General features: G+C 56.3%; 1 protein-coding gene across 2 annotated transcripts; it reads right to left on the reverse strand.

Annotated features, from left to right (window-relative positions):
* Nucleotides 1-18,326: 18,326 nt before the first annotated feature.
* LOC123144093 (zinc finger protein CONSTANS-LIKE 1) lies at nucleotides 18,327-20,139 on the reverse strand. Of its 2 annotated transcripts, none has more exons than XM_044563113.1 (3): nucleotides 19,360-20,139; nucleotides 19,129-19,260; nucleotides 18,327-19,047 (listed from the first exon to the last, which is right to left on the reverse strand). In XM_044563113.1, the coding sequence occupies exons 1-3, from the start codon at nucleotides 20,002-20,004 to the stop codon at nucleotides 18,730-18,732; spliced, it is 1,095 nt and encodes a 364-aa protein (XP_044419048.1). In that variant the 5' UTR covers nucleotides 20,005-20,139; the 3' UTR covers nucleotides 18,327-18,729. The 2 variants fall into 2 exon arrangements, with proteins under 2 accessions (XP_044419048.1, XP_044419049.1); XM_044563114.1 differs by having other exon boundaries at nucleotides 19,129-19,257; nucleotides 19,360-20,107.
* Between the last annotated feature and the right edge of the window lie 241 nt (nucleotides 20,140-20,380).

A 20,380-nucleotide genomic window follows, 5' to 3' on the forward strand; every position in this document is an offset into this window, starting at 1 on the left:
GAAAAACTGGGTGGTTTTTCAGAAAAAAAAAGAGAAAAAAAATGGCTGCTAGCGAGCGGCCGAGCTAGCGACGGATCTAGCGATCGAGCTCAGCGACCGTTTTCGTTTCCCCGAGCGAGCGAGGGATCGCACTCGTGGGCCGGCCCATGCCAGCGACAGTGCAAGCGCCAACTTGTTAACAGGCGCCTGCAGCGCTGACTAGGGCCTCCCTATATCCCACCCGAGCTGGCGAGAGACCGCGAAAAGAAGATGTGGGCCGGCCCAGGTGTACATGTTGAAAAGATCCTTCAGGCGAGACGTACAGATGCCTCGCACTAAGCGAGAAATAAGAGGTAGTTTGGTTCGCGTCCACAGTTGCGTGCCTGGTAAAAAATAGTGCCTGGAAGTAGTCTGGAATGTAGCCCGTTTTCTGCCTGACCAGGCATGCCTGAAGGTGCATTGTTTGGTTTGAGGCCACGAGCCTGGGTCTGAGAGAGCACGTGAAAGACAGACAAAGTTGTACTAGTTCACAATACAAAACGTCACATCCAATATTAAATCAAGGGATTAGCAGTCCAGGGAGCCCCCAGGCGCGAGAAAAGGGAGGCCTGGCCCAGGCTAACTAAGTTGCCGGGTGTGCGTCCAGGCCAGGCTACTTTATACTTGTCCAGGGCAGCAAACAAACGCCAACCAGACACATCCCAGGGAGGCTCCAGGCCAGGCAATCTTTTATCAGGACTCCAAACAAATTGCCCCTAAATTTCTCACTTTGGTCCGGTAGCTACAGAATTCGTGGGGCAAATAGCCAGGCTCCACCGTGCCAGGCTCAACGGATACACGAAAATTGCTGCAGTTTACAAAAGAGATAAATACACTGTAGTCATAAAACTTGCAGGAGATGGTTAGTTTGGCGTATAAACTTATAAAATACGTGTTTCTAGTCATCTAACTTGTTCTCTCATTCATATACGGTGTTTTCTATCGTATCCGGCCATATCCTACGCACGCGTAGCGTGCCAACTTGCGGCTGAGCTGTGGGTTATCGGTGAGCATTGTTTTTTTTTCAGAACCCTTGCATTATATTTATTTACGCAGAAAATTCTCAAATAAAATTAAAAACGCTTGTACGGGATGGGATACGATCCACGACCTGCTGCGATTAGCAGCGTCTGGATAACCACTCGACCAACTGATGTGTGACTATTAGTAGGCACAATTAGCTGTATATAAGATGGACAGTACTAATAAAGTCCATACTAAAACGGAAAAAAGGTGTGCAAAAAAGGATAGTCCCGGTTCAAACCTATGACCTCCTGAGAAGCTCGCGGTATGTGCAATTAAAGAGATATACACAATTTATCTTCTGTATTTTTCTTTCTTTTTTCTATGTAAGAAAGTAACTTATATTCAAGATAAAATTTTCATAAATATCAACTGAATTTTTGTTTGAATTCAAATAATTATAAATTTGACAATCTAGATTAAAGGAAATATAGTGCAGAATGAACGTACGTATATTTTTGGACAAATCAACTAATTTTTTGTTATATTCAAATAATTTTAATTAAAAAACTAGCAGAGAATAAATGCACATAAATTCTTCTGGACAAATAAAGGAAATTTCGTGCAGAATGAATGTACGTTAATTGGACAAATCAACTAAATTTTTGTTTCATCTAATAATTTTAACTTAAAAAATCTAGTGCAGAATGAATGAACATAAATTCTTTTCGACAACTCAATGATACTTTCATTTGAATTCGAATAGCTTTAAACTTGGAAATCTAGATAAAATAAAAATATAGGTCAGAACGAATGTACGTAATTTTTTAGGATAAATCAACGGAAATGGTGTATGAATTCAAATTATTTTAAGTTTTTAAATCTAGTAAAGGAAAATATAGGTCAGAATGCATGTACGTAAATTTTTCGGACAAATTAATTAATTCTTTTGAATTCAAATAATTTTAAATTTGAAAATCTTTGATAGAAGAAAATATAGTTCAACTGATTTGTTTGAACGAAGTTTAAAATTAGAATAATTTTAAATTTGAAAAAAAACTGATCGCTCGATCAAAATGATCCCACTCGCCCTGTGATAGTATGAATATGTCCTGGCGAATTGCTATTGCCCACGTAGTTTTCTTATATAGAAGAAAATAAGAAACAACATACACACGGACATTTTTATTCCCTGCGTGAACATTTTTTTAAATGCGTGCACATTTTAAAAATGCAAACTTAAGCTTTTTAATTACACAAACATTTTTAAATATCATGTACTTTTTTTTGCAATGCCCGAACGTTTTTTAAATGTCACAAACAACAAAATATAAGTTTTTTCTTTCATCAATTTCTTCCTCTCTTTTTTGAAAGTACATCAATTTACTCCTGCGGGGACTAACACGACAAGTTTTTGCTTTCGTTTATTCCTTTGTTGGGCTGAGCGAACATTGTATTAAAGAACGTTTTGTTTGGTAGTTTTGCATCAATTTATTCCTGGTCGAGTGGCTAGTGCAGTTATCATATTGTGTGGAGGACGTCGGTTTGAATCCCCAGGCGCTATTTTTTATTCCTATTTCTTGCTGACAGGTGTGCAACCAAATAAAAACCGAGGGTGTTTTTTGCAAAAGAAAGATAATGAGTGGCTCACTCAACACCTCATCATTCACAACCACCGACATGTGGGTTGTATTCATGCTCACACGTCACGTGAGCACGAGATACGGCTGGATACATAGAAGTGTGTCGGGTGGTTGGTGCGACATATGCCAAGGGATGACTTATTATTGTGGGAGCCAATAGAACGTCGCCGGTGCCTGGAAACGGGATGAGGCGAAGACATGCACGCCGGCGAATCTTACCCAGGTTCGGGGCTCTCCGAGGAGATAACACCCCTAGTCCTGCTCTACGGGGTCTCCGCATGATCACTAGATCGATAAAGGGTAGCTACAATCGCTCCTAGAGCTGTTGGGTTCAAGGGAGAAGAAGAACAAGGCTAGCTCTTGCTTCTATCTATCTATTGTGTGTGTGTGTTATGCTTAGAAGCGAACTCTGCTGAGGTGCGAACCCTTTGCATGGGTGCTCCGGGGGGTTTATATAGGCCTACCCCCGGGGGTACAATGGTAATCCGACTGGGATCTGGTCCCAGCCGTCAGTGTCTATGCTCGCCGGCTTCTCCGCCGGCTGCTAGGTCCCGCCGGCTGCCGGCTACTTGGTCGACAGGCCGGCCCCACCGCCTAGGGTTTTGTCGGCGGCTGCTTACTATAGCCGCGCCTCTGATGATGAGGGCTTTGTCGAGGTGAGCGTGGCTACAGTGAGCCGCCTCGGGGGCTATCACTGTAGCCTCACCTCGTCTTGTCTCCTTAATGGGGCTCCTGCTTCGAGGAAGGGAGTGGCCGGCTTCTGGAGGCCGGCTATGCTCTTGGCCGACTAGGAAGAGCCGGGCCGCCTTCACGCCTCTCTCTGGCCGAAGGGGCCCGCAGTCCTTGGGCCGTACAGGAGTGGGTCGTGGATGACGTCGGAGCTAGCGTGGCTACAGTGCCGAGCCGCACGGGAGACATCCCTCCCGTACGGCCTCCTGTAGCCATGCCCGCCTCGGGCTTCGGGGGTCGTGGGCCGCACTGTGGCCATACCCCGTCAGGTCGCCGTTATGTAGGAGTGGTTGTGGTCTTGGCCGTCTCCTAGGAGTCGGCGTCCTTCTTGGCCGGCTTCTTGGAGTCGGCCACCCCGTGGTCGTCCTGGGGAGGAGTCGGTGAGGCTGGGTCGCCTTCCGGGAGTCGGCTTTAGTGGTAGCTGGCCACGGAAGGCGGCCCAAATGCTTGGAGTGCTTGAAGGCCCAAAGGCCTGATAAATTTCTTGAAGAGCCAGGGGTAGCCGGTTAGGCTACCCGTGGCCATTTACCCTGACAGTAGTCCCCGAAGCTGATTGGGCTTCGAGAAGCTCGATCAGCTTCCTATCGTGACGAGCCGGCAGCTGGGAGCCGGCCTTGGTCTGGCGCGCCGCCTTAGGCGAATTCTTTTGGAGCCGGGGGCGGGAACCCGCAGGGACGTGCACAGGCCCGCGGGCCGCTGGCGTACCACGTGGCCGGAAAGCCTGCCAGCCCACGCGCGTGACGGGACGTCGCCGCAGGGAGGGGGCCCGCCACGTCCGCGCCCCGGCCCAGGCGTGGATCCTTTGTATCCCGAAACCGCCCGCACGTTCCGTGCGGCAGTTTCGGCTCGCACTTATGCGTAATAAACGCGAGACGTGGGGGAGTGGGCGCAGTTAATCCCACGTCTCCCCCCACGTCCGGCCTCTTCGGCCGCGCGAGGCTATAAGTAGGGGGAGGTGGAGGGCGGCAGGCCCTCGCACGCTCCTCCTACTTCCACCGTCTTCTTGCCTTGCTCGTTCTCGCGATAGCGCCTCGCCGCCGCGCTCTTCCTCTGCACGCTCCTCCGCCGCCGTGCTAGCTTCCGCCATGCCTCCCCACGTAGAGCAGCTTGGCGGGGATTGGGACGGCTCCATCGTCCATAACGACCACATCGACTTCCTCCGCGACACCCGGCGTCTGCCCAGCGCGGACAAAGTGGAGGTCCGCCTCACGCCGGAGAAGGAAGTCAGGCCGGCGCCGCGGGATGGCGAGCGGGTGGTCTTCCGCTCGCACTTCCTGCGCGGCTTCGGCCTGCCAGTGAGCGCCTTCTTCCGCTCCTGGCTGGAATTCTATCAGCTCCAGCCGCACCACCTCACCCCAACGTGGTGGTGCTGCTGTCGGCCTTCGTCACCCTGTGCGAGGGCTATCTTGGCGTCCTCCCCACCCTCGAGCTTTGGGGGGAGTTCTTTCAGTCGAAGCTGGGCACGCGCGTGCGGGGCGTGCCGGCTCAGACCGGCGCCTTCATCGCGTCGCGGAGATCAGGCGCCGACAACCCCTTCCCCGTCATCACGCTGATCCAATGGGTGAAGAAGTGGCAGAAGTCATACTTCTACGTGCGGAGCATCGCTCCCCGGGGCGACTACCTCAACCTGCCGGCTTACGTAGCCGGCCCACCGGCGGGGAGGCTGCCCCAGTGGTCCTTCCGGGCGGTGACGCTGTCGCAGGGAGGAAACGCCGCCATCGCCCGCCTGCGGGTGATGGTCTAGTCGGAGGGCCTGACGGGGCCCGACCTCCTGGCCGCGTTCGTCACGCGCCGGGTCCTTCCGCTCCAGAGCCGGCCTCATCTGATCTGTCAGATGAGCGGCCAGCTCGATCCGAGCCGGATGTGCACCAAGGAGATGCCGCAGCCTGACGCCGCCGACATGGTGAACTACCTCGCCAATTGCCAGCTTTCCAAAGACTGGCAATTCGGCAAGGAGCCATACAGCCGCGCCAATCCTCCGCCTACGGTACGCTTCCCTTGTCTCTTTTTCTTTCTCTTTCTCTCAGCTTTGTCGCCGAGTTCCTCTAGGCCGACTCTAACCCAGTCGGCTTGCTCTTTTGACAGAGTCCTCTGCTCCGGCCGGCCGGCGGGGCAGACGTGGAGCGCCGCTTCGTCCCCGACCGGACCGAACACGACCAGGATGACCCCGACCTGGGGGCGGTCCATATGGAGGATGCTGCCGAGCCGGCCGGCGGCCAAGCCGGCGGAGAAGCAGGCGGCTCCGGGTTCACCGCTACCTTCGACGACTGGCCGGACGAGGACGAAGCCGAAGCCGTTCCGCATCGCCAGCCGGCATCCGGACGCGGCGCGGGCTCCTCAGGCGCGCAGCCTGCTCGGGGTAGAGGCCAGAAACGTCGTGCCACCCAGGGCATGTTCGGTAGCCGGACGAAGAAGCCCAGGGGTGGGGCGGCGGCCACCAGGCGGGAAGAGGCGGCCGCGAAGGCGGCTCGCTTCCGCAAAGTGGTGAAGCAGCCGCAGACTATGTCGGCGTAAGTTCTCTCTTTTTATGTACTGTCCTTCTTTCTTTCCTTTGGTGGTTCTTGAATCTTCGTCTTCTTTTTCAATGGTCAGAGCTCCGCTGTCACTTGAGCGGGCGGCTGCCGGCTCCGTCGTCGAGTCGCCAGGGGGCTCTGGGAGCACCACCCGCCGCGTGGATCCCTGCGCCGCCCTCCTGGAGGCGACGGAAAGGAACGCGCGGGAGGCGCGGGAGGAGCAGAAAGCGCGGGAGGCGGAGGCACGGAGGGCAGCCGCCGCCCAGGCAGCTCGGGAGGAGGAGGCGGCGAAGGTGCTCGCCGAGGCCGCAACCAAGGCCCAGGCGGAGGCTGAGGCCGAAGCGGCGGCAGGGGAGGCTTTGATGGTCACCCCCCTGCGCACCATGGCGCCCGGGGACGTGGATCCCTCGCCAGGGGGAGCCAGCGGTTCCCAGCCGGGGCTGGGAGGAAGCGGCGACGACGTCGTCATCTTGGGGGAGGCGCCGGGGCCGACTCCTCCGACTAGGACGACCCAAGGCCGCCAGCCTGAGCCTGCACCCGCACAGTCGGCGGAGGGCGAGCCGGCCGCGGGGGCTGAGGTGGCGGTCCGGGCTCCGCCAAGCTGGCGTGCAGGGAAGGCCGCGTCTGAACCGCAGAAGGCTGCGTCGGAGCCACAGCCGGCCGTGGGCTCCAGCTCGTCGGCCCGAGACGCGGAGGCGGCCAGCGCTACCTCGGGGTGGACGCCGGGCGGAGGGTCAGCCGTGGTGAACGTCGCTGCACAAGACGTCCGGACCCGGCTGCAGAGCCAAGCCGCGGCGCTGAGGCAGTTCACCGACGAATTCCTCGCCACGCGGGCAGCCATCCGGGTTAGTATTCTCATCTTGTTCTTTTTTGAACTTGATTTCTCTCGTGGGGGCGCGTCAGCGCACCCACTGGGTGTAGTCCCCGAGTTCCGAGTCGGCTGCTGAGCAGGCGGCTTGGAACTTCTTGGAGATTTTGTTTTTGCTGCTTCTGTTCTCACTTCGGTCTTCTGTCCGTCTTGCAGGACTACCACAACCTCCGAGCGGCCGCCTTCAACTCCCAGGCTCGGGAGCTGACTCAGAAGACCGCCGATCTCACTGAAAGCCGAGGTATGTGACTTGATCTCTATCTCATGTGGGGGCGCGTCAGCGCACCCACTGGGTGTAGTCCCCGAGATTCGGGCCGACTGCTGAGCAGTCGGCTCGGATCTTCCTTGAAGATTTCTCATTGTTCTTCTTCTTCTTCTATCTCTGCAGCGGCCAACGCCAGTCTGAGGGCACAGCTGGGGGAGTCCCAGACCGCTCTTCGTGCCAAGGACGCGGAGCTCGCCACCTTGGTGCAGGAGCGCGACCGCCTGGTCAAGAAGCTGGCCGACCAGGAGGAAGGCCACAAGGCTGCGCTGAAGGCCGCGCAGGATCGTGAAGCCGCCCTCCAGGCCGAGTTCGAGACGGAGGCGGCCGGCTGGGCGGAGGACAGGCAGACTCTGGTCTCCGGCTATGGCCAGATTGAGGACCTGGTTGACGGTAAGTCGTCTACCCCTTCGTCCTTTCTTGCCATCTGCCATTTGACTTGTTTTTCTGATTTTGGTGCTCTTCTTTTCTTTCCTTCTTCGCGCAGAGTACTTCCCCGGCTATTCCACTGCCGCTAACCAGGCCGTCGAAGCCCGTCGCCAGGCGAAGAGGCAAGCCGGCTTCGAGATCTCGCCAACCGCCGGCCGCTCGCTAGAGGAGCAACTCCTGGCGATCCAGGCTCGCATCCAGCCGGCTCACAGGCTGCTCCGCCGGCTTCAGCGCGCGGGATCGTAGGTCTTGGCCGCCCTCTGGCCCGGCCAAGTGGTCCCTCGCACTCCCAGCCGGACCGCCGATTGGCTGGAGGTGGCAGTCGGCCGCTTCGAGGCTTGGAAGGCGTCAACGGCTCGCTCCGGCGCCAGGCGGGCGCTGGAGTTCGTCAAGGCCTGGTATCCCGGCCTGAACCTGGACCAGCTGGCGACCTGGCGGCAGCAAGCCGACACGGAGCTGGAGCCGGCGCGGCCGGCCATCATTCGGCGGGCTTCAGCGATCGCTGATTACACCGACACCAACGTTTTCGCCCCCGAGGTGGACGACAATGGAGTCGCCCAGCCGGAAGATTGGTTCGGGCTGGACCCGACGCACGGCGAGGACTCGGCGGAGGAGATCGACTCCAGCGACGAGGGCGAGGAGGAGGAGGAGGAGGGTGAAGACGCCGAGCCGGCTAGTGGAGAAGCCGGCCAGCCTGACCGCGCCTCCAGCACTACGTCGCGTGCGAGTGCGTCTCCTGCCGCGGGAGGTGGTCAAGCCGGGACCAGCTAGGCGGCCGCTCCTTCAGCCGGCGAGCTGCCTTCACCGACCAGCTCGGCCTCCAAGTCGCGCCTTAGTCTTCTTTCTTTTGTTTTCCTGTCTTGTTACTTTTGGACAATGTTTGGTTAAGTCTGCACAATTCCACCCACTTGGTGTATTCAAACTTAAGTCTGTTGCCGGCCTGTGGGCGGCTTTATGTATATAAGTTATGCAATCGGTCTTTCCTTGTACTTTCGCTTTTTGTCCTTCTGCTCTTTTCCTTTGCCGCCCTCACTTGGTTGCCGCCTTCCTAGTCAAACAGTTGCTCTGCAATCTGTAGCCGGGGAGTGCCTGGCCGATTGGGGAGGGGGAAGTACTTTTAGCTCTGCCGGACTTAAGCTAAGTTTTTTAGGAAGCCGGCCAGCCGGCTGCTTTGACAGCCGGCAGGCATATATGGAGGCCGTCTTTTTGCTATATAGGCTAGTTGTTCCTTAGCCGTTTTTTCGTGTGGGCGTCCTTTCTGTCTTCTCTCTTGCTAGTCGGACAGTCAGTTCTTTGAGCTGCGACTTTCAACAAGAGAGGACTTGGGAGCCGGCGCACTACTTTGCTGACTTCGGGAAGAACTTAGAATATAGCTCAAGGCGGCCAGTCCCCGGGCCGACTAGTCGGACCCGGTGCCGGACAAGAATTCAAAATGTAATAATACATTCATGGGTATGACACTCGTCATCCATAGATAAATAAAAGGCAGTCCCCGAGTACTGTTCGGGGGGCCTGTTGGTTTGTAACTTAATACAAAAGGGGTAGCGTGATACATACTGCTTTTCAGCTGTAAAATCGTCTTAGGAGGTTTGCGTTCCATGGTCGCTCCGACTCCTTGCCAGAGTCGTCTCTCTTGCGTGCTCTTGGCTTTTGCGCGTCGATCAAGTAGTAGGAGTCGTTGCCGAGTGCCTTGCTGACGATGAAGGGGCCTTCCCAAGGGGCCGAGAGCTTGTGCTGGCCGGCTGTTCGCTGGATCAGCCGGAGCACAAGGTCGCCCTCTTGGAAGGATCTTGGCTTGACCTTGCAGTTGTGGTAGCGGCGCAGGCCTTGCTGGTAGATGGCGGACCGGCTGAGGGCTAACAGCCGGCCTTCTTCCAGTAGGTCGACGCCGTCTTCTCTTGCTTCTTTGGCTTCCTCCTCCGTGTACATGGTGATCCGAGGCGAGTCGAACTCGATGTCTGTTGGGATGACCGCCTCGGCACCGTACACAAGGAAGAATGGAGTGAAGCCGGTTGACTTGTTGGGTGTAGTGCGCAGACTCCAGAGGACAGCCGGCAGCTCTTCGAGCCAGCAGCCGGCCGATCGCTCCAGTGGTACAACCAGTCGGGGCTTGATGCCGGAGAGGATAAGTCCATTCGCTCGCTCGACCTGGCCGTTTGACTGCGGGTGGGCAACGGACGCTAAGTCCAGTCGGATGCCCTGTGTCGCGCAGAAACGTGCCAGTGCGACTTTGGCGAAGTTCGTACCGTTGTCGGTGATGATGCTGTGCGGCACGCCGTACCGAGTAGTGATGTCGGTGATGAATGTCACGGCAGTCGGCCCGTTGAGCTTCTTGATTGGCTTTGCTTCAATCCACTTTGTGAACTTGTCCACAGCAACAAGTAGATGTGTCAGGCCACCGCGGGCTGTCTTGAAAGGGCCCACCATGTCCAGTCCCCAGACGGCAAAAGGCCAGGTGAGGGGAATGGTCTTGAGGGCAGAAGCCGGCAGGTGTTGTTTGGAACTGAAGACTTGACATCCTCTGCAGCTCTTGACTATTTCTTTAGCATCCTCCAAGGCAGTCGGCCAGAAGAAACCATGGCGGAAAGCCTTGGCCACGAGGGATCTTGAGGCGGCGTGATGGCCGCATTCGCCTTGGTGGATGTCTTTGAGGATTGCCACTCCTTTTTCTGGCTCGACGCAACGCTGGAAGACTCCAGTGACGCTGCGCTTCACAAGCTCCCTGTTGATTATTGTGTATGCTGCGGCTCGTCGTTGCACTAGTCTTGCTGCGATCTCATCAGTCGGCAGCTCTCTGCTGACTAGGAACTTGAGGATGGGCTGGGCCCATGAGGGAGCTGTGACTTCTTCTGCTGTTAATGTGGCCACCATGACTCGGGTGGGTGGGTTGGGTGTTGCATTGGAGTCGACCACCGCTTCTTGTGTCGTTGTAGTCCCCGGGCCGACTGCTGCAGTCCCTGGGCCGGGTTCTGAAGTCCCTGGGCCGGGTGCGACTACGTCAGTCCCCGGGGCAGTCGTCGAAGTCCCCGTGCCGCCTGCGGGATTTCTTGAGCCGGATCCGGCTATTTCTGGCGCAGGCGGTACGAAGATGGAATCCGACTCTGGAGACGGCTTGATGGACGGCTTGAGGAGGCGCCGGAGGGAGACGCTAGTCGGTATGGCTTGTCGGGTGGAGCCGATCCGTGCTAGGGCATCTGCTTGGTCGTTGTCGGCCCTTGGCACGTGAAGGAACTCGCACCCTTCGAAGTATCCGCTCATCTGCTGGACGAGGAAACGGTAGCTCGCCATGTTCGTGTCCTTGGCGTCCCAGTCGCCAGATGATTGCTGGACCACCAAGTCTGAGTCGTCGTAGCACAGGATCCGGCGTATGCCGAGTTCTTTGGCTAGCCGGAGCCCATGTACGAGCGCCTCGTACTCGGCCACATTGTTGGAGGCGGCGAAGTGGATCTGCAGTGTGTACTTGAGCTTGTCGCCTTTGGGAGAGGTGAGGACGATGCCGGCTCCCAAGCCGGTGCGCATCTTGGACCCGTCAAAGTGCATCCGCCAATGGGTAGAGTCGGGAGCCGACGGTAAGTACTGGGTCTCGGCCCAGTCGACGAGAAAGTCGGCCAACGCTTGCGACTTGATGGCGGTGCGGGGTTGATAGAAAATCGTGTAGGGCGCCAAGGCAATGGCCCATTTGGCCACCCGGCCGGATGCATCCCGGCTGCCTATGATCTCGGCGAGCGGGGCAGTGCACACGACCGTGATGGGGTGCTCTTGGAAGTAGGGCTTCAATTTCTTGGCAGCGAAGTACACCCCATAGCACATCTTCTGGTAGTGCGGGTAGTTTTGCTTTGAGCTGGACAGTACTTCGCTGAGATAGTAGACCGGCCTCTGGACCAGTTGGGCTCGGCCTTCCTCCGGGCGCTGGACCACAACAACAGTGCTGACGACTCGGCTTGTCGCGGCGATGTAGAGGAGCATGGGCTCCTTCTCAGTCGGCGCAGCCAGGACAGGCGGAGTGGTCAACATTTTCTTCAACTCATGGAAGGCTTGGTCGGCTTGATCATTCCACTCAAAGTGAGTGGACTTCTTCATGAGTCGGTACAGGGGGAGAGCCTTCTCTCCTAGTCGGCTGATGAAACGGTTCAGGGAGGCTAAGCAGCCAGTGAACTTCTGCACATCTCGCAGCTTGGTGCGAATCTCCATCCTCTCGATGGCTTTGATCTTGACAGGGTTGCACTCAATGCCGCGTTCGGAGACCAGGAAGCCTAGCAGCTGGCCGGCTGGCACTCCGAACACGCACTTCTCGGGGTTGAGCTTGATCTGGAATCAGCGCAAGTTGGCAAATGTTTCCTTCAGGTCTTCCAGCAAGGTACCGCGCTTCTCTGTCTTCACCACAATGTCGTCTACGTAGACGTGGGCATTTCTGCCGAGTTGTTTCAAGAGACATTTCTGTATGCAACGCTGAAAAGTGGCACCGGCGTTTCTCAAGCCGAATGTCATTGTCAGGTAGCAGAAAGCTCCAAAGGGTGTGATGAAGGCAGTCTTCAGGCGGTCAGCCGGGTCCAACTTGATCTGATGATACCCTGAGTATGCATCCAAAAAACTTAACAGCTCGCATCCGGCTGTGGAGTCTATCACTTGGTCAATCCGTGGCAAAGCAAACGGATCCTTTGGGCAAGCCTTGTTCAAACTTGTGTAGTCTATACACATGCGCCACTTGTTATTCTTCTTCAAAACCAGAACTGGATTGGCAAGCCATTCTGGAAAGAACACTTCCATGATGAAGCCGGCTGCAAGGAGCCGGGCTATCTCTTCTCCCACGATTCTTCGCTTCTCTTCTGATAGTCGGCGGAGGGGTTGCTTGACCGGCTTCGCATCATCTCGGACATGTAATTTGTGCTCGGCGAAATCCTTCGGGACACCCGGCATGTCCTTTGGGGACCATGCAAAGATGTCTCGATTCTCACGGAGGAAGTCGGCGAGCTCGCCTTCCTATTTACTGTCCAAGTTCGCCCCAATCACGGCGAACCTCTCCGGGTGCTCCGGGTCTAGAGGTATCTTCTTCGTCTCTTTCGCAGGCTGGAAGGAGCCCTGCGCATCACAGTCCTTGGGGTTGGGGGACAAGGCCGGCTGCTTGCCGGCCATGGCCACAACCCGTTCCAGCATCTTCTTCTCTTCTGCCACCACGAGGGACTCGGCCAGTCGGCTACTGGCCATGGCGCACTCGGTGGACTTCTTGTAGTCGCCGGCTACCGTGATGATCCCCTTCGAGCTCGGCATCTTCATCTTCAGGTAGGCGTAGTGGGGCACAGCCATGAAGTTGGCCAGAGCAGGTCGGCCAAGTAGTGCACGATAGGGGCTCTCCAAATCCACCACCTCGAACCATATTGCTTCCCGGCGAAAGTGATCTTTGTCTCCGAAGAGAACATCCATTTTGATCTTGCCGATTGGAGAGCAAAATAGGCCGGGTACGATTCCATGGAAGACAGTGCGGCTCGGCATGAGCTGCTTTGCTTTGATGTTCAGCTTGTCCATGGTGTCGCGGTACAGTATGTTGATACTGCTTCCGCCGTCTATCAGGACGTGGGAAAATCTGGCAGCTCGCCTCTCCGTCGCAAGGGTGACGTCTAAGACCATAGCATAGGAGCCAGGCGAAGGCATCACCTCTGGGTGGTCGGCCTGGCTCCAGCTGATGGGCTTTTCCGACCAGTGCATGAACTCGGTGGTGCTAGAGGCGACTGCGTTTACTTCTTGGTGTTGCCGGCGTCGGCTGCGCTTGTCGTCGACTTGACTTGTGAAGATGACGTAGGCGTCGTGCGCTTCGGGGAACTCGTCTTGGATGGCGCCGACTGCCGGCCGGGCCGCCGGCTGCTGGGGAGCTGGAGGCGGCGGGCCGGGAGGCGGAGGCGGCACCATCCCTTCACCCTTGGTGATGCGGGTGAGCCAGTGGCATTTCCGTGTTGTATGGTTGGACGGCTTCGCGCCGCTGTGGAACTTGCAGGGAGCATCGAGTGCTTGTTCGTAGGAGAAAGATGGCTGCCAAGGCGGCCGGCCACCCTTCTTCTTGGGAGTGGGCCGCTCGTCTTCAATTGTGGCCACCTGCCGACTGGAGGAAGTCGGCATGGGGCCCTTGTGCTTGTGGTCGTTCTGGTAGGGGCGCCGGTTAGGGTCGCCAGCCGGCGTCTTGGGAGCCAGAGCAACTACTTTCCCCGAGGCGTCCACTCGGAGCTCGGTCTTCATGGAGGAGTCGGCGGTGGCATACTTGTCGGCGGTGATCAGTAACTCATCGAGGGTAGCCGGCTCGTCGCTGAGGAGTCGGTGCTCGAGGAGGGTGCCCTCTCGGCACCCGGCAGTGAAGTACTCGATGGCCTGGACCTCGTGCACTCCTTCGCAGGAGTTGCGGAGCTCGGCCCATCGCGTGAGGTAGTCGCGGGTCGACTCGTTGGGCCCTTGGACGCAGAGGGAGAGCTGGCGAGGCTTGGGAGGCCGCTTGTAGGTGCTGGTGAAGTTGCGGACGAAAACTTCGGTGAAGTCCAGCCAACTGTTGATGCTGTAGGGCTTGAGGCTGTTGAGCCATGTGCGCGCCGTGCCTTGCAGCATCAAGGGGACATATTTCACAGCGACGCGCCGATTGCCGTTGGCGATGCTGACGGCTGTGGAGTAGTCGATGAGCCAATCTTCCGGCTTCACCGAGCCGTTGTACTTGGGCGTGTCTCTGGGGAGCGAGAACCCTTTGGGGAAGGGCTCGTCGCGGATGCGGGGGCCGAAGCATGGCGGGCCGACATCGTCTTCTTCTTCTAGCGCCAAGGATCGAGCAAGGCGGTCGATCCTGTGGCGGGCGTCGTTTTCGCCGACTCCTTCTCGGCGGCCGAGTCGGTCACCAAGAGTCGGATGGGTGACATGCGGTGGAGTGAGGCGTCTTTCTCTTCGAGGCGGGGGAGGAGGCAGGTTTCCCTGGTGCTCTACAGCTCGAGGGCGGCCATCTGCGTCACGCTCGATGGTAATGCGAGTCCGGCTGCGGCTGGCAGCCGGCTCCTTGTCTTTCTTCTGGTGCGCACCGCTCGCAGTCGGCGAGCGGGACGTCGCTGCGTGCTCCCGGCGCGGGGGATGGCTATCAGCTCGGGCGCCGGCTTCGTGCCGTTCTGCAGCCGCGTCGATCAGCTGCTGGATCCGTCTTGTCATGTATGGGAGCTCATCGGCTCCCAGCCCATTGAGCTCTTCTGCAGCCGCCTGAGCGGCTCGCAGATTCTCGAGCGGGGTGGCGTAGACGGGGCGATCTGCGCCCAGCATGCTGGCAACGGCTGCGCCGCGTTTCTGGACGAAGTCGGCTCGGCTCGGGCCGCTAGGCGGCGGCGTCCCGAAGGCGGCGCGGTCGACTTCGCGCTGGTGGGCCTCGGTGAGGCGTCTCATTGAGGCTATCTTCTTGCTCTCCGCGATGAGGGCAAGGCAGCGTGCCTCCAGGGTCTCGGCGTCGGCGTCGGCCGGGATGGGGACGGAGAGGTCGTGCATCGCCGCTTGTTGAGCGTCGCAGGCGTTCTCGCCCGAGTTGGAGACGTGGCTGATGACCAGCACTTCGGTGACAGCGCTGCTGCCGCTGTCAGCTCGAGGGAGGGGGTCGTCGAAGACCACCACGTCGGAGGGGTAGGCGTCGAGCGACGCGGTGTCGGAGTCGATGATCATCGGGTCGGTGGAGCCGACCGACTCCATGTCCGCAGCGGGCTCGCTGGAGACGTGAAGTTGATCGAGAAGGCTGACGAGGCGGCTCTCGGGGTAGTCGGTGCCTGCGTCGGACGCAGGCTCGTCGGAGATGCGAGTCTCGCCAAGCAGATCGGCGAGGCGGCTCGCTGCGCAGGCGTCGTCGACGCCTTGCAGCGCGTCGGGGCAAGCGCCGTCGGGCGCAGCAGGCTGGCTGCGCTCGCGGGGAAGAAAGAGGGTTCCCGTCCAGAACAGGTCTCCGGACGACGGTGCACCTGGCCCCACGGTGGGCGCCAAATGTCGGGTGGTTGGTGCGACATATGCCAAGGGATGGCTTATCATTGTGGGAGCCAATAGAACGTCGCCGGTGCCTGGAAACGGGATGAGGCGAAGACATGCACGCCGGCGAATCTTACCCAGGTTCGGGGCTCTCCGAGGAGATAACACCCCTAGTCCTGCTCTACGGGGTCTCCGCATGATCACTAGATCGATAAAGGGTAGCTACAATCGCTCCTAGAGCTGTTGGGTTCAAGGGAGAAGAAGAACAAGGCTAGCTCTTGCTTCTATCTATCTATCGTGTGTGTGTGTTATGCTTAGAAGCGAACTCTGCTGAGGTGCGAACCCTTTGCATGGGTGCTCCGGGGGGGTTTATATAGGACTACCCCCCGGAGGTACAATGGTAATCCGAGTGGGATCTGGTCCCAGCCGTCAGTGTCTATGATCGCCGGCTTCTCCGCCGGCTGCTGGGTCCCGCCGGCTGCCGGCTACTTGGTCGACAGGCCGGCCCCATCGCCTAGGGTTTTGTCGGCGGCTGCTTACTGTAGCCGCGCCTCTGATGATGAGGGCTTTGTCGAGGTGAGCGTGGCTACAGTGGGCCGCCTCGGGGGCTATCACTGTAGCATCACCTCGTCTTGTCTCCTTAATGGGGCTCCTGCTTCGAGGAAGGGAGTGGCCGGCTTCTGGAGGCCGGCTATGCTCTTGGCCGACTAGGAAGAGCCGGGCCGCCTTCACGCCTCTCTTTGGCCGAAGGGGCCCGCAGTCCTTGGGCCGTACAGGAGCGGGTCGTGGATGACGTCGGAGCTAGCGTGGCTACAGTGCCGAGCCGCACGGGAGACATCCCTCCCGTACGGCCTCCTGTAGCCATGCCCGCCTCGGGCTTCGGGGGTCGTGGGCCGCACTGTGGCCATATCCCGTCAGGTCGCCGTTATGTAGGAGTGGTTGTGGTCTTGGCCGTCTCCTAGGAGTCGGCGTCCTTCTTGGCCGGCTTCTTGGAGTCGGCCACCCCGTGGTCATCCTGGGGAGGAGTCGGTGAGGCTGGGTCGCCTTCCGGGAGACGGCTTTAGTGGTAGCCGGCCACGGAAGGCGGCCCAAATGCTTGGAGTGCTTGAAGGCCCAAAGGCCTAATAAATTTCTTGAAGAGCCAAGGGTAGCCGGTTAGGCTACCCGTGGCCATTTACCCCGACAAAGTGACTGTATCTGCACGCATAGCAAGTTATGTGACCACAACAACGTATTTTACAACTTTTAGCACTAAACTGAACATCAGATGCAAGTTCTATAACTACCACTAACATTACCTATGTACAAAACGCCCCCTATGTCTCTTTTTTTCTTTGAGTGCCCTATGTCCCTCTTATGAGATGGATGCTACATTCACTTGCATTGTCTTATATTTGGGCCAGGCTCCACCGTGCATTGTCTTATATTTGGGCCAGGCTCCATCGTGCCAGGCTTACCGGACACGCCAATTGCTGCAAGTTACAAAACGCCCCCTATCGTGGAAGCACATTTTCTTTTCTTTTTCTGTGTTTCATTGTCTTCTTCTATTTCTTATTTCCTTCTATCCCCCAAAAACATTCTTTCGTTTTCTCTTTTTGTTCATTTCATTATTTTTATATAATTAAAAATGTCATAAATACAAATATTTGATAAATTGATTTTCTTAAATTTGTAAAATGCGTTCATGTCACATTTAAAAAATGTTCATGCAGTATAAAAAAATTGTTTGAGCTATTTCCAAAATATGTTCACACCATTCTGAAAATGATCATGGCTTTAAAAAAAATGCACACACGTTTCAAAAAGTAGATTATAACATTTTTAGAAATTGTCTATACAATGCTTGCTAATTTTTAAAAAAGTTTTATACGATTGAGAAAATTGTTCGTGACTTCTAGAAAAATGCACGCTTGAAAATACATTTTAATTTTTTAGAAAAGTTATACGATGCAAGAAATTTATTTGCATAACTAAAACAAAATCATATCATCCAACCAAAACGTTCGTGACATTTAAGAAACTTTTTACGCTTTACAGAAATATGTTCCATATTTAGAAATTTATTTATATAGTGTAATAAGTATTCATGTAATTTAAGATAATATTTGTGGCATTGAAAAAATAAATTCTAGCACTCAACAAATGTTTTGCACATGTAAGAAAAATGTGCATGTCATTCATAAAAATGTCTAATGTGTGCTCAAAATGTTCACCGTGTTATAAAAAAAATGTTCATTTTGCATTTCACAAAAAATATCAACATGTATTTTGGAAACATTGATATATTAAACAAAAATGTTCGATGTGTGTATAAAACAGCGCCTTTATGAAGCCCCTAAATACCTTCTGGTGTGATGATTTATTTTAGAATATTGGTTCGATGTCCTTGATTTTTTTATGTAATATATATGTTCTTCATTTTAGCATTCATTCACGCGAGAGGTCGGAATATTTGCAGTGCATAATCGAGTGCCGGAAATTCCATGGTGCATTATCAAGGCCATTTGCAGGTTTACAATAAGACCTGGTTAGCAAACTCATATATCAATTATCAAGTGTGATTTTAGTTCTCAGTTCCCTACACCATGATATTGATACCAATTGTAGGATTGCGTCTTCACGTACTAAACACAATGCAAGGCTGCTTTCCAGTCTAATTAGATTTCTTCTATTGCAACCTATTAAAACACAGAATGGATTAACCAATATATTTTTGTCTCTGTGCAACATGACGACAATAATGTCTCACTGTAAAAAAGATGTGTTTCCATTTAACTCGTACCTTTTAGAAATTTTATTGTATTCTATTTTTATGCCGATCTCATTTGACCAATGCCTGAGACGTGCGTTGCTACTGGTACAACTTAGAGAAGCGACAAGTCTTAGTATCTTGAAGATGACGTCCGTATCACTTAAACCTTGGTTTGTAAAACGCGAGATAAGTGGAGAAGATGACTTTTGGAGATAAGTATCCTGTGGATCCGAAACTAGAACTAAGCTGTTCCAGCAAACACGTTACATTGCCCTAGCCTAATTTGCCATCAAGCTAGCCCAGAAAAGGGTACAGGTAGTAGACTAGTCAACTAGAACTATCTGTATTATTCTAGTTCTAGCAAAACATGCGTGCGTGCGTGCGTGTCTGTCGAGTAGAGTAGTATACTACACTCGAGCCAGCGATCAGCCAGCTCGAGAAACATTACATGCAATCATACAAGAGGGAACACGACGTGCGACGCATGCACGTCGGCGCGCTCGTGCGTGCCGGCCATGCCGTGCCGGATTTAATTAGGCACCCAGCCGGCACGCTCGCCAGAGGAAATGGACACGAAATTAGGCGCCGCCTCAGAAGGTGGGCACGACGCCGTAGCTGCCGAAGTCGAGCACGCATGGCCGGGGCGTGGTGATCGTGCCCACCGCGACGGCGTTGGAGTCCGCGTCGGCGTCGTCGGCGCGCTTGGCGAAGCGGCCCTTGACGCGCGGCCGGCTCTCGGCGTAGGCCTTCCGGGACGCGTACCGGATGGTCTTCTCGAACCGCCGGTTCTTGCGCTTCTCGCGGTACCGCATCAGACGCGCCTCCCTCCCCTCCCCCGTCGCCGGCGTCGCCGCCGCGATGGGGCTGTCGCTCCGCTCCGGCACCGACCCAACATCCACCGAGGAGACCTGTTTAATCACAAGACCGGTGATCAATTACATGCACTCAATGATAAAACAGTCAGCTGGCTAATCTAGTTAGGCACTTACAGTGCTGTGGCTTGGTGTGGGGGTGTAGGGCAGGTACGCGGCCTTGGACTGTGCGAAGTCCAGCTCGATGATGCCGCCGCCTCGGCCACAGATCGCGTCCGGCACCAGGCCGACTTCCGACGACGAGCCCTGCTAAATCGAAGGCCAATAAAGGTCAGCAAGGTGCGCTAGTATAGAACAGATGACGCGAGGCTATGTTTCTTGGAGGAAAGCAAAGCAAGGAGGGCTTACACTTCCACCGAGCGACGCCGCCGTGTAGGAGCTGTAGGACGGGTTGGAGACGACGGCGGGGGCGGCGACGCCACCGAAGTCCAGCTCCACCGCGCCGCCGCTGGGGACAACGCTGTCGGCGTGCGGGAAGCGCGGGAGCTCGGAGCCGAAGAAAGGGTCCATCATGTCCGCGAACAGGAAGTCCAGCTTCACGTTCTCCTTGCCGCCGGCGCCGGCCTCCAGAGCGTCGTTCAGGTTCACCACGGGGTCCTGCTTCTCCCCGTCGACCGCGCCGCCGAACGACATCACGAACGCATCCGGCTCCTGCCCCTCGGGGGACGAGGACCCGATGGGCTGCACGGGGACGCGCTCGTGGCGGCGCGCGAGCGGGTTGGCGTGGTGGATGTCGTCGTCGCAGGCGGCGCAGAGCGCGGCGGCGTCGGCCTTGCAGGTGACCGCGGCCGGCGCGAGCTCGCACACCTCGCAGACCCACACCCTCTCGTGCCCCGCCCGCGCGTGCCCCGCGTCGCACCCCGCGCAGAGGTACGCCCCGTCCCCACTGCCCCCATCGCACGTCCGGCAGTGCACCGCCGCCGGCGAACCCCGGCACGACCCACACCTCCTCCCGCCCACGCCCCAGTACCTCCCCAGCCCCTGCAGCTCCATCGCACCTCACACCACAGCACCCACCAGCAGCAACACTTGGAAGCGAAGCAGCAAGCTAGCCAGCTACCAGGATTTCCCCCTTCCACGGCGAAGCAAAAGTGAGTGGAAGCCGCGGCCGTCCGTGGCTTTATAGCGGGGGGCGGCGAGGCAAATCCGGCGTCGCGTGCTCGGTCGTGGGAGGGAATCCCAGCCCGAGATATTGGTAGGTGGGGGCGCGGGACAGGGACGGTGACGTGGCGCGAGGGGGCGGACGTGGAGGCCTCTGGGCCAAGCGAAAGCCGCAGAAAATGTTGATCTCGTGGATTTGGGGCGAGGTGGTGGGGGCCCGCATGTCGATTCTGGCCCACGTGAGCGGTGGGCCCCGCGCACGAGAGTG

The sequence above is a fragment of the Triticum aestivum genome, chromosome 6D (genome assembly GCF_018294505.1).
Source record: "Triticum aestivum cultivar Chinese Spring chromosome 6D, IWGSC CS RefSeq v2.1, whole genome shotgun sequence".
NCBI classification, from domain to species: domain Eukaryota; kingdom Viridiplantae; phylum Streptophyta; class Magnoliopsida; order Poales; family Poaceae; genus Triticum; species Triticum aestivum.

Excerpts from the sequence above, each read along its gene's own strand:
- LOC123144093 (XM_044563113.1), bottom strand. The coding sequence starts at position 20,004 with ATGGAGCTGCAGGGGCTGGGGAGGTACTGGGGCGTGGGCGGGAGGAGG. Across the intron at positions 19,261-19,359 it reads CGGCGTCGCTCGGTGGAAGT|CAGGGCTCGTCGTCGGAAGT; the intron begins GTAAGCCCTCCT and ends CCTTCGATTTAG. Across the intron at positions 19,048-19,128 it reads CCACACCAAGCCACAGCACT|GTCTCCTCGGTGGATGTTGG; the intron begins GTAAGTGCCTAA and ends GTGATTAAACAG.